Source organism: Manduca sexta, chromosome 20 (assembly GCF_014839805.1).
Source record: "Manduca sexta isolate Smith_Timp_Sample1 chromosome 20, JHU_Msex_v1.0, whole genome shotgun sequence".
Classification (NCBI taxonomy): Eukaryota; Metazoa; Arthropoda; class Insecta; order Lepidoptera; family Sphingidae; genus Manduca; species Manduca sexta.
In genome coordinates, this window is record NC_051134.1 from 14,086,542 (window position 1) to 14,100,943 (window position 14,402).

A 14,402-nucleotide genomic window follows, 5' to 3' on the forward strand; every position below is an offset into this window, starting at 1 on the left:
ACTTATTTTTTACACAATTTAATTCAATTAGAATCATCAAAATCTTGCCATCACTAGAAATAGTCACCCATTTTGCTGTTCTAAGAACTGTTGAAGTAAAACATTCTCAATAGGTACAATGAGATTTTCACTTCCGTCGTATGTTCGTTTCATTTTGACTAATTTATGATCCAAAAATTCTGTCAGTTGAGCTCTTAATGCAAGATCTGAACTTACCAGAAACTGTTCTCGACATTTTGAATATAAATCTTTGAAAGGAAGCCCTGAAAAGAAATTTATTGATGTTAAACCCCTCGGAATAAACAATTTCGAACATGCAAGTTGGTTGGTTAGGTGATTCCACCTGATGGTGAGTAAACACGAATGAATTTGCATATTATAAGCAATACCTAAAAAAAATGATACCGAATTGAACTTGTCCAATTTATAAATGTTATTACGCGGCAAACAAAACTTAAGATTTTTTGCTTCCATATATTTAAAGCGTCGAGGTAAACCAAAGAAAAGATGACGGGACGAACTGGAATCAGTCAAAATATACGCTTTCTGTGATGTGTATAAAAATGATAACCTCACATTGGAATTGGACAGGGAATTGTGCACATACATATCGCTCGTCTCGTCGTTGTATATGTTTCGCGTACGTATTACGACTATGATGGCGCTGAGGTCCCTGATTTGATCCCAGGGTCGGGCTGTGATATTCGAGATTCTGTCCTCAATATCAGCATGAAGACTGAAATCATGCCAGAAGACTGCAATACGCTAAGTTCCTACTACTTAGGACCAAACATAACCGGCGACATGTATATAGGTACATATATTACACCAATCGTTCCCTGACAAGAGAAAAAGAAAGTGATGTTATATACGTTTGTATGTAATAACTATACCTTGATAATGGGCTTGTTTGACATTTTCGAGTTGGTACTGAATAATGATATTGAATATGCCTTTAGCGTTAGCCGTGAGTGATTGATAAACGCTCCTCAGTGAGGACAGCTGCAGCGCACCACTTCTGTGCGTCATTATCGAGTTTTCATACGAGGTCTCTTCGGAGTATGGCAAAAATGTAGTAACGTCCCACCATGTGAAGTTGAATTTACTTAATTTTGAGTGATCCCATACTAAAAGAAATAATTAACTTTAGATAACACATGTAACAGCGTCCACATTTCTTTTTTAATATTAACCCCTTATTCATAGACATGATTGATCTAAGGACGGAGCATTGCTGTGATAAATGTCTGTTTCTCAGTGCTGACGGCATGGCAGCCTTCGCAGTGCGTAGACATAGGGCCGTTGTGATTGGCTAATATTGAGATATAACTTGAATCTAGTTGGCTGTCAGATATACAAAGCGAAGAAACAGACTTGTTATCACAGCAATGCTCCGTCCTTAGATAAATAACGTCTGTGAATAAGGGGGTTAAAGGCTCTAAAATTAAATAAGGTATAATGCCATTAGAAATTTGACTTACATAAAGGTGCATTTATATGATCAATCGTTGCTATAGTGTGTACATTTTTTATTTGTGATATACTTGCTAACGTAGCTTGCGTTTTTGTACTTCGTAGCATCGTGCCATCAATGTTATGAATGATCAGAAATAAGTTCACTCCATTTTCTGTTAGCTGAGCATCAATTAAATTCACAATATCTCCCACATTAGACGGCACGTGAGTATTCTCTAACAAATCAATAATTATTGTTTCTAAAATATTTTTATAGTGAGACTTGGGAAGAATCCATTCACAACAATGCAAGGAAATTTCTTCAGTTTTTGCGCTTGAAATTGCTGAAGTATCGATCGCTTAGAACCAATCCCATATAAAATAATGTTAAAATTTTCACTCAAGGCGTATAACCATCTGTTAAAAATGTGCTGATATGTTTGGTTTAGTTCACCAATTTTTAGTTTGTGTTCATCAGATAGTTCGTGCTCTTGAGCTTCATTTTCTTCTATATTTAAGTTTTTTAATCTCGATAATGTATGATCCGAAGTTGTAATCTGTAAATGCAAAATGTTATCAGTAAAATCATTGTACGTCTAGATCTCCATTGAGTCTTGAGCTTCAAATCTTACACTACAAGTAATCAACAATCTTTATTGGAATCATAATATCACCGATCATTCCTGCTACTGGAACACTGCAGATCCCCGTACTTCTTAATTATAGACAACTCTGAACGGTATTTGGGGAAAGAAGAGAAAGCGACAAAGGTGCCCAAGATAGGAGGTGAAGAATACGAATTTTAATGTTGGGAAGTGTTTTAATCTGCCAATGGATAACTACTACTGCCTTGTGCACCTTGATTTGAGGTAAATGTCGTCGTCCTACCTCTGGATTTGGCAGATGATCTGGCGCACAAGAATTACCTCGAGAGGATGATTTCAAGGTTTCCTTATTTGTAACAGAAACCGCTAAACAGATATGGATAAAAACTGCCTTACAGAAAGACCATGTCCTGGATTAATGTAAGTATTGACCAGTGGTGAAGGTTTAAATTTTTCAAAAGGCAACTTGGTGCAAAAAAAAAATACTTTAGTTGACATATCACAACCAATTTAACAAAATAAAATCTAACACAAACGTAAATAAACCTAAAAGGTAAGCCGGTAGGAATCGGGTTGGATGAACGCTTCGCCACTGGTATTGACCGCGACCACGAAGACTGCAGTCTTCGAAACGTCGGGAGAAAACTAAAATATTAAAACCGAGATAATATCCGCAAAATAGTTTAATTTAAATGTCTAACATTCGCGTAAACATAAGTTATCATTAAAATAAGTATTATTAAAAGTAACATGTAATCTGGAAATGTACACTGTGGTATTTTTACACCGGAAAAGGTCCTTAACATATTTTTGACCCAAAATACCGATGCAACGTGCGAATAAAATTCGTTGACTACGACAACCACACCTATATCTTTAAGTACATAAATTCATTATAGCGGCATACGCCATACACGTTACGGCGTACGTACACGTTAAATTAATTCGGAAACACAAATTACTTAAGTAAAATAAGCATTATATTTGCCCGCGTGCTCGCGGCCCTCGTTTTGACACATTAGCTGGCACACTGCGTTCAAGCTATCTACGCGGGTAGGAATTAGGGAGTAACAGGAATGGTGTGTGGCGAACCACATCAGCAGATACAAAAATAGTATTTGTGTCAAATAACACAATACGGAAGCCAAACACAGATTGGATCAACAAAGAAAATAATAGTGCAATAAAAAAAACTATGCATGAATTTGTATTATTTGCTTCGAAACGCAATAATCCCTGAAACTTCTATTAAAATTCATTCGAAATTCTTCCCCTAATATGGATCATATAACAATAGCATCCCTGGATGCTATAATTATATGCTTATTATCTTCAGAAAAGGACTTAATACAAGCAGGACTGCATGCAATGGGTAAACACCCTACAGTCTAGATACAAAAAAAAAATAGTTTCTAGTTACTTTTTCACTAGAATTACCTTTTTACTAGAATTCATCATGAAATAATTGTCTGGTGTTACAAAATAATCAGAATCTTTGGCTTTCATTTTATTTCCCACATTTCTAGTAATGTTCAGTTTTGCAGATGGCTTTTGTTGTTCAATTTCATCTTCTGATGATGATTCTGCTTCAGTCTGTAAAATTACATGGTAAAGTAGGTAAACTTGAGTATGTCTTTCATTGTTGTGTATTTTTACAATAATTATCCATTGATAAAATAAATCTTATATATCACCCAATATGAGTTTTACTTTTTTTATCATTTTGTAGTTTAATATGAATATGTCATGTCCATAAATGTATTCATGACTGAATGTGTGATGCTAAAATAAATTCTCTCAGAGTAGTGGTATGAGCGTGTGTAGATTTAAAATTACTTTCTATTGATATTTATTTTTTTCAAAAATGACACTTTTTATTTTAAAACTATGGTTCAAGTAACTCATTACAAAATGATTTTTTCATGAAGATATGTTTGTGGTTTCATTTAGTATTAATGAAATGTCAAAATGACCCAGTTTATTGTTTCCATTTAACAAATACAAAACAGTGAGAATTACAATTATTCTAATAGCAAATTTATGCTAAATGCTAATAGAGTACACTCATGCCATTTATTTTTTTTATTTAGTCTTTATGCAATATTCATAATTTATGGAGTATGAAAATATAAGCAAGTACCTCATTATCACTCTCATCAGGTACAAAGTCACTGCTTGTGCCAGAGAAATCACTTTCTTCACTGTCACTTTCCACTTCTTGAATAATTCCTGTAAATAAAATGTTTAAACTGGTTTAAATATTGAATTTTCAAGTATTACTACTTATTATAGTATTATTTATAGCTAGTTCAATTTGACATAATTATAATACATTGATAAAATCACCAAGTAATATATAACATAATCTTGAACACACTAATTAGTGATTGATGTCTAAGTCTACTATTATGAGTATCAGGAGACATGAATTGTCAACATCTAATAATTAAGTATTAAAGTAAGAAATAATCAAAATGATATTGGTCTCATTGGAGATAATGGTCTTAAGACCCAAATTGTTTGGGAAAATGGCAGATTAGATAATGGAGAACATTGTACTGAATGTAAGCAAGTCCAATAAGAAAATTTATTTTGAAATATCAGCAGTCTTATTACTTAGAAGTTATGATCCAACTTATTGTCTGCAAATAAAAGAAAAAACTTTATATAGATGCTTGAAAGGCAATCATATATGCTTATATACCGAATTGTCGCTTGACAAATATACCGAAATGTATTCTATTAGTATTTAGAATCGCCATATTTTTCTGCATCATTTGATCTAGGTTTTGTAGGTCTAGAACAATTTTAATATCATTAGGCTATATCATTATAAAATAAAAAGTAGAATTGTTATGAATTTTCAAATTAAAATCGAATCACTCTACTCAAAAATTTACTGATTGTCACTTAGATATTATTGCCTTTCAAGCATCAATATGTTCATATAGTGTTTTCCATATTAAAAAAAAAATATCACAAGGCACTTACTTTTTTTAATTACTTCCTTCACATGCCTGGGTGTAACTTCACAAGTTTTACTTAGATGACTCTTAAAGGCACGGGAAGGTGTTTTTTTAGGAGTCCTTAACGGTGAATCCATTATCTTCGGAGAATTGCTGATAGCATCTTGAACTTTATTATGAAGATCTTGCCTGGTATGCCTTGATTTGAATTTGAATATGTCTTGTCCTTCCACATCATTACTGTCAAATAAAGCTGAAATTATATGAAGAGTTATTACGACAAACCACTCTATAATATGCTTCTTTTTTTATTCAATGAGGATATTGTCAATGGCAGCCAGCACAAGACTCTGGACAGGAATAAGATCTCCAATTTCAACAACTTCATAGGTAAGCTGCTTTGTTAACAGTGAACTAAGTATAAATAAAGCTCAAGTAAGAGTGAGATATAGAAATCACACCACTGAATTTTATATCTTTTAAATTTTATAAATCTAATGATATATTAATACTACATTTTGGTGACACTAAATCAACATAAAGCATTTTCACATAACAAACATGTATATGTAAGAAATCACAGACTTGTAATTATTTAACTTTTACAATGAATGTGATAATTCCCCTAAAAATTTTTATGTATTATTGAGAATTTTCTTTACCTGTTTCTAATACATAAAAATTATTAATAATAACTAGCCATTGATTTAGCATATTATTTTAATAGTATCATTACCTGTTGGCTTTTGTGGTGATGCTTCATCCATTTCAGCATCATCACTTTCATCAGACTCATTCTTCCTCTGAACTCTTTGTTTAGAAGGTGTTAACTCCAAGAAATCATCATATTTCTTTGGTTTATTCCTTGTCCTGGTTGTTCTTTTTGTTGGTGAGTTATTTCCCTGTTCTTTAACTAAAATAGAAAAGCTTTTTTTCTTTTTATTGCTTTTACAGAAAAAGTTTTAAAAATTAAACATAAAATCGTCAACATTCAAACATTTACTGGAAAGTTTGAAATAGGTTTAGTCCATGTTTTACAGAGCAATCAAATATTTGTTCACAAATCAAATCATTAGCATGATATCAACAAGCTTTTGTGGTGTAATGCAATGTGATCATTATTCAAATTATATCTTAAGTAAAGGATGATAAGGCGCCTGGCATCGACCTGCGTTAGATTGGGTAATATTTCTTCTTAAAGGGTTGCTATTCTGCTCTTCGGTTATAAGTTGTAAAGATTTTTTTTACACTACTAACCAAATTAATAATAGTGAAGATGTTAATATAAACAGTTAAAAAAGGGAAAAATCCTCGAACCTGGTGTGTCGTTTGCTCAGATGGAAATGTAAGTCGAAAACCACTAGCCATTTCTGTAACTAATCTGAAAATAATTTTAATTTAAAATACACGATAACACTTGTCTCATACAATTTTTTTTTTTAAATTTTCATGCACAGTAAATCTTCGTTTTACCTATTATTCAACTATCTTTAAGGCTATTATAGTACAAACAAAATTAAATTCAAAAATCTACCTAAATATACCTAACCAATCTTATTTGAAAGATTGGCCACAGTGTTGCCAGATACCAAAGCCTGCAAAGAGAATTATAATATATATGGAAAGCTGTGTGAATCCTAAAACCCGGTTGTTAAATACCCAAATATTGTATTTCATGAAAAATGATTTCTAATTTTTCATTTTAATTTGAAATTCTTCAACGTTGAATTTCACGAATAATATTCTTATTCTGTTTTGTTTTTAATTTCATTTACCTACTTAATTCTATATTGTTTTGCTTAGAGAATTAAATTTTGGGTTAATTCCCACCTACCATTGAAAAACATTGACCCTTCCGAAGTCGATTAAACCCCTAAATTGAAGAATTTACTCTCAATCTGGCAATGCCATTGGTCAATGTTTTTTTCTTCTATTTAACAAAAGCAAAAGATAATAAATCATGCAGTGTGTATTTTAAAATGAAAATTTTACTGGGTAAAGCGGGACGAATGGAACTCAATAAAAAACTCACATAGTCCACTGGACGATTAAATAAAACAAGGAATGTAACAAAGATGTACTTAATCAAGATTTTTAAAACGAAAATTATATATTTTCCACAGAGTTACCACCGACGTAAAAAATAATATATTACATATTTTATCTCACAATACTACTTTATGTTTTCCATAAGAAAATTCCAGCTGTAATCAAAAATTCATAACAAAATCACTAATGGCACATAAGTAAATCGACTGTATATATTATACTCAGACCAAAAATATTATATCAGAAATTGCGTTCTGAATTCAAAATCCAAAGGTTGCGTCGCATTTTTCTTATATTTAGAAGCATTGCCTCTTTATAATTCGACGTTTACAAACAGCTAAGATCAGTCGGGGAAAATGCGCCATAAAATTTTAATAGCTGGATTCAATGCAAAATAATTTCTTTTTGTGCTAACTTAAGAATGTAATTTTATTAATTTAAGAATATTTGATATTTTGTGATAACGACCTATAGCCATTCATGGAAATCAGACAATAAATTAATAATATTTTGCTCAAAGTAAAAAAAAAATGGTAGTAGCGCACTTGCCTTCGGAAATGGGGCAGATGCACCTGTGTAAAAAAACGCCAATATGAAAAATTATAAAGAAAACTCATTTACTCATAAACAGGTTTAGGCAGTGCGAACTTTTGGGCGCCTACTTAGTTTAATGTAGGTATCGGCTAAGAGGGGCCCCAAAGCTCGGGAGCCCCGTATCGCTGATACGGCGGTAGCTACGCCCCTGGTCTATAAAACTGAAAAAACCTTTTTCTGAGTATAATCGCATGACCATGTTTTGCTGTAATAACATTATGGCAACATTTATTTGAGAAAAGGGAAATTCTATTGGAAAAAGAATAAACCCGAAAATCTGAGCCGAAAATACTGATGTCTCTGATTTAAAAAAAAAAACAGAATAATAAGAAAATAGTATGGACCTGCAATTCGTTTATCGGATTATGAAGCCCGTCTTTCAATTAAAAATATTAAATATTTCGACTTTTAATATTTCAGCCACGTTTCCACTGTGCAGTACTAGCATGACATAACATTTGCATTAAAAAAATTACATGTGTTAAACTCGTAGCTTGCATGAATATTTCAATGAGCATACAAGTTTAATCTTGCTACTTGCGTAATGGAATCGCGACTTTATTTAGTTAAAAATCGTTGTTTAATGTTTTACCAACGTCAGTATCGGTTCCATTTAATAGATATTTTATTTTAGTTGTTTGTAAGGGGTAAGCTACAATTAGGTAACAATAAAATAACTGTATAAATTGTTTCATTTATTTGCTCAACTTACTGACAATTTCGAAAATCACAGTTATTTTTGACAATTGTTTTGCATGTAACCATACAATTACATGAGAACAGAGGTCAGCTATGTATATGGAAAGTGGGTATAAAATGGTATTAAATATTATTTATTGGCCACGGTACATTCATTAACATTACTGTTGAGTAGTTACATTATATACTTATAAAATGTAGACAAACTTTAAAATAAGCTTTTATAAAAGTTTGCTAAGTTGTCATTCAAAGTAAAGATAAAATAATGCTAATAAATAAGTGAAATTTATACATAGATGTTTGTAATTTAGATCAAATATATTATACACATGAGTGAATAGTATGTAATGAGCAAAATGAAAATGTCGACTGGCGACGAGACACGCAATATACAAATTACAATCGATGAAGCGAAACCAACAATAACAATACATTCACATTTTAAATTATTGTGGTGATCTACACGCAGGGGAGAGTGGGTAATCTCGATCACCAACTAATATAACGCTTTTACAAATATAAGTCGATATTATCAGTTATCACACACATTGTAGTCAAATGCAATCACCTTATTCTACCATACATCAATCTTATAATTATAAAGACTAACGTTTCCCAGCAAAAAAAATATACAAAAAAAGAAAGTTGATTAATAAATTTCATGAAAATAACAAATCATCAAAGTATGATTCTCAGTAAAATAATGAATGAACAAAGAAAGGAAATGGATAAAAATGGGATAAAAATTGATTTACTATAATTATGTATTGAAATAAATTAGCACACAGTAATAGTGCAACACTGATTCTGACCTCCTTCAGCTCATTGTCCACTGATACGGCAAGCCTTGAGGATCATTCAAACCAACTTAGTGAATTTATAAAAAAAATGGGTTTGTTTATCCAACATTTATAAAATGTTGTTATATAATTAATGTTATTAAAGATAACTTATAATCTTATTGATCACAGCAGAACTAGAGCTGTGGGCCCGTTTATTATTCGAGATTTATATAAATTTATCGAAATTACCTCACTCTCCCTTAAATAAAACAGAATGGTGTTTTAAATCTATGGAAATATAAATGAAAAATCACAATATGTCATTGGAATAACATCCTACAGACACATTAAAAATAAAATGGTGTCACCTGTGATACCACTTATGAGTTAGTACTTAGAAATATTTTAATGGTGGGATCGTAGCTCTTCTATATACAATGCCAACAATTTCAATACACTTATACAATCACTCGAGTCCCCTACAACTTTATAATATTGTTTCATAGTTTTGTACATAATATAATGCCATTTTAAGTACGAACAAGAACATTCGTATCCACCGGCATTTGTATACAAATCTATGTTACAAAATTTTACACGAATTTATTGCATTCAGTTATCGCGCTACATCAAAATATTTTCAAAAGGCCTACTTTTAAACGTCTAAGGAGAATCGTTTTGGAATTTCGAGAACGTGAAACACCAATATTTATTTCAACGCAAGCGCTCAAATCGCGGCACGATCACTTCAAATAATTCGAAAGTTACGACTCCTGCACACGAACACGGCTGACGGGCGGCGCCTCGGCCCCGACGGCGCCGGCGCACGGGGCCGCCCGTCTCACACGTGATCGTCACAGCTCACAACGAACGGCCGCAACTAAACTCGCACAAAACGACATACATAAACATCAAACTCCAAGCCTACATCCGAACTGACCGCGGCGTCCCGCGAACAGCGTCCGGCGGACGTTCGCGGCGTACGGTACACATTAAAAGTAATCAATTAAAATCGGCACAATAGTCGACCGCGGCGGCTCGAATATCGTCCTGAGATCAATCATAGCAAACGAGGGGCGGAATCCGCAGATGCCCGGCGGCGAGCGGCGGCGTGCGCCGGCGCCGGGTCTTTGGTATGGGAGCGGGGCGGCGGCGGGCGGGGGCGGGGCGGGGGCGCGGCGCCGCACTAGGCCTGCTTCACGCGCTTGCGCGGCGGCCCGATGGGCGGGATCTGCTGCTGCTGCGTCGCCAGCGCGCGGAACGCCTCCGCGATCAGGTGCGGGTGCGACGAGATCATGTTCTTCCACCCCGCCGTGTCCATCACGTCCGTCGCGTGACTCCTGCGCAACACAACTCGTTACTGACGAACTTAAACTTTGTATAGTAACAACAATTTATTACAACGGCTAATCAATCGGGCGATTTCACAATATTATGCGGACTCAGTGCAGACATACTAGAATTTTGTGTGTAATGATGACTATGAATATTAAATCATGAGTATTTTAATGTAATGTACAATTGATAAAATATTATGTACCTATAATAGATTGCCAATTTAACTATCACGATTACGTTGCGTTTTCTTTGGAAATGGTGATTGCACTTGCATATTTGATATCGTATATGTAATAAACGAGCGCTACTAACGTGTTAATGAAGTCAATGGTTTGCGCCTTGAGTTGGTCCGCGGAGTGCAAGTCCGCCAGTATGAGCGTGTCCGCCGCCGTCTCCACCGAGAGGCTCGAGCACAATGCTTCCTCGCACATTACTTTTAACCGCTCCAACGCGTACTGTAAACCAGAAAAAAAACGTTAACATTGAAAAAGGACATCATGAGGCCGATCAAAGATCGTGCAACTATACTTTTGTTTTTAATTACAGACAGACTGTCTTATAAAAAATTCGCAAAGCTATGCCTTGTTAAAACACAAAATGACGCGATTAGCTGTAAGTTAAAACCTGGCATCATACCTCTTAATTAAGTTTAAACTAGGAAATCGGTGATGTTTTTGACAGTTATTTAAGCAATTCTTAACAACCTCCTAACGGTAAAACAAGTTTATAAGTAAGACTGATAATTGTTTGGCATTGTAATATGTCGCAAAACTAGCACATAATATATTTAATATCTATGACATATTCTTTATTTTTAAACGTCATAAAGGAATTATTTTTATTTATCGTACGTCTTGTATTGGCCATTCTACAATCCGGGTCGTCATCTGTCAACGTGTATTTAAAGATGCGACATTTAGAATAACTTACGGCTGGATTGACATCATTACTAATTTGTCACAGGAAATGGTCTGTTTTTAAACTGTGGCCTAATTTTGTCTTATCGTTATTATAATTATAAATATAATTCGATTCAAAATGAATTACAAATTTTAACACTGTTTTTTTTTATACTTTGATGGAAGCAACAATAAAATATATGGAAAATAGTCCTAAATCGAGCAAAGCACCATTTCAATAACGCTTTTAATGTTTTTTTTATTATCCCCGATAATTTGATAGACAAAAGTGGAAGACGCGCAGCATCGCCTTTTACGAATATCAACATTATTATTATTGACTAGTTAATATACAGATCTACTGTTCACTATCCGCGATTAAAACGATTATCAATTGAACCAATAATTATCTCTACTAATAAATGAAGCTAAAGAGTTTGTTTGAACGCGCTAAACTCACGAAATACAAACTGATATTTTTTTTACCAATACGTAGCTTCATTACCTTTGAATGCTATAGGCTAACATATATCCCGAGAAAATATAAAGCGGGAATATTATCCCGGAAAACTTTGTGAGAAAAGTACTAAAGCTCATCAGTTTAAAAGTCACAGTGATATAATCTACCTTCCCTAATCATTGGATTTGGGCCACACATATTCCATATCTCCGAGCGGTTCAATGGCTGGTCATAATGTTCCCTTATTACCATTCAATTGCACTTCCTCCGCTATAACAAAACGCATATCTACCTTGTCGGCAGCTGCTAGGAGATCATCGGCCATTTTGTCCAGGTTGGGCGCGCGGCCGGTGTATATGAAACGTAACATTTCTCTTAACACTTCGTGGTCCACGTCCGTGATGTCCACTCGATTCCTTTTCCTTTCTTCCATTTCATGTTCGAACATTGCTGCGAATACAGGACTTCGCGCTGGAATTGAAAGAAAAAAATATTAAATTATTTGTTTTAAGGTAATAGTCTAGAGGTTGAGTCGTTTGTCCTGCAGATGGTGAATGTAAGTTGACGGTTGGTAGTTAACGGTGGTCATGAATAAGTAAATAAATAGGCTACAATTTAATCAAGAAACATTTCATTACTTTCATGTATCATTTATATATTTATTTTTTATTGCTGTTAATGACGAGACGAGCTTGCCGTTCGCCTGATGGTAAGCGATACGACCGCCCATAAACAGTAGAAACACTATCCAATACCTTAAATACAAAGTATTGTTTGGTATTCCACTACGCTCGCCATCGTGAGATGTTAAGTCTCATTATGTCCAGTAGTTACACTGGCTACAATGTCCTTCAAACCGGTACACAACAGTGACTATACACTGCTGCTTGGCGGCAGAAATAGACATTGCGGTGGTGCCTACCCAGGCAGACTTTCACATATGAGAGGCCTTACCACCAGTAGTACTACTACCACATGTGGTGTTTAATACTTATCATGTGCAATATTGGAGCTAACTGTTATAATGATTTTAATATAACAGTACATACTAATGTTATTTTCTGTTCGTGTAGTTTTAACTTTGCCATCAACACAGCAGGAATACTACGCGGAAATTATAGTTGGAACGAGTAAACATGTGGATAGGAATTATTTTACCTACGCTTACTCATATCAGAGTCGGAACGTTACTTTTAACATACTTTTATGTAGGTACTTACTAATAAGTGTCAGCGCACTTCAATAAAGTAGTTTGTGGTTAAAAACAGAACGACGCAATAACAATAAAATTATTAACAACATTATTCCATACATTATATTCCTCATATATTTTACATTTATCTAAACGAAATCTAACTATAAAATATGTTTTGTGAATAGATAAATTAATTAACTAACTGCGTCCTGAGATTTCGACTTGCTAAACTTACATAACAAAGCATATATTCGAATTATTATAAGGAAAACAGCGCGGAATTTCCATTGGCATAGTTAGGATGTCTTGTTATCGTGCCTGAACATGACGCATGCAGTCTAAAACTGTAAAACAATTGTACTTTATTTTTGAATTAAATATTTCATGCACAATATTCAGCAAAATTTCAAGTAATGAACTTATGATATGGCGAGTCGTAATACATTTGATTGGAATACATAAATATGAACGTAGCATAACACAACAAGGAAAATTACTTATTCCATTTTCAAGGGTTGGCAGAGGTGTAATACTCCCAAGTTTCGCTATCTGTATTACTATTTCAATGTTTGCTGATGAAAGTGCAATGGTTCCTTATACAAGAATGACATACAAATGACCTATGGAAACACATTGGGACACATACCTGCTAATATAGCTTTATGCGCTTGGAACTCCCTGCCACCCACCGCTAACGTGACGTCGGAAAATCTTTCATTGTCGAAGAGAGCGCCTAGGTCGTCTGATAATCTACATTCTGGTACTTTAAACTGGATCACGTTGCTCTGCCCGCTGATGTTGATGCTGTCCGCAACCACTGACACTTCACAGAATATCGTCAGCTTGTCTTCGGGCAGGAGGCCGTTCGCTTCGTCCAGTAAGAAATCTCTGGAAAAAACAATAGCTTCGTCAAAAAAGGTTTTAAGACACCTCGAGTATATTGGTCTGCAAAATATTTTGATAAAGTAAGGTATAATTAATTTTTAAATATAGAAAAAGATATTTAAGTCGAGCAATTGCCTCATAGGTATGCCAATTAGTTATTAACTTTGAACTCTATTTAACCGAGGACAATAACGGAGGCAACTAATGAAAGACGCACATACAGGTAATAAAAAAAATACTGCTAAACACCTGGAAGTTATAAATTTGACATAAAACAGACTGTGAGTTAATAGTCGCAATTTCAACAATTGTTCTACAAATTAAAGCAATACAATTTCTAAGACACAGGAAATTGCTTTTAGGTTTGTACAAATATTCAGAGGTGAATGAAATCAGTAACAGTGCAGTAAGAAGATTCAAATCGCTAGAGACGGGTCAGTAACATAATTTACTGGTAATCATTTTATTTCAGATC

At 34.1% G+C, this 14,402-nt stretch overlaps 2 protein-coding genes across 9 annotated transcripts in view; both read right to left on the bottom strand.

The window, feature by feature from the left end:
* Window positions 1–5: 5 nt before the first annotated feature.
* On the bottom strand, window positions 6–6,873 carry LOC119189960 (origin recognition complex subunit 2). The gene is given in 9 exon segments (XM_037440798.1): window positions 6–263; window positions 894–1,127; window positions 1,482–1,730; window positions 1,733–2,012; window positions 3,498–3,653; window positions 4,201–4,289; window positions 5,052–5,279; window positions 5,763–5,939; window positions 6,861–6,873. Coding segments are annotated over 9 exon segments (1,626 nt in total). The 3' UTR covers window positions 6–63.
* A 1,478-nt stretch (window positions 6,874–8,351) lies between these two features.
* LOC115456390 (protein roadkill) overlaps window positions 8,352–14,402 on the bottom strand; it is a 55,721-nt gene continuing 49,670 nt past the window's right edge. For 5 of the 8 annotated variants that reach the window (XM_037440620.1, XM_037440619.1, XM_030185425.2 and 2 more), the window contains 4 exons: window positions 13,689–13,930; window positions 12,140–12,318; window positions 10,801–10,943; window positions 10,337–10,490 (listed from right to left, as the gene is read on the bottom strand). In XM_037440620.1, coding sequence (XP_037296517.1) covers window positions 10,337–10,490; window positions 10,801–10,943; window positions 12,140–12,318; window positions 13,689–13,930 — 718 coding nt within the window. Of the gene's footprint in view, window positions 10,491–10,800; window positions 10,944–12,139; window positions 12,319–13,688; window positions 13,931–14,402 lie in introns of all 8 variants that reach the window. The other 3 variants (XM_030185421.2, XM_030185426.2, XM_030185427.2) reach the window with 1 other exon arrangement.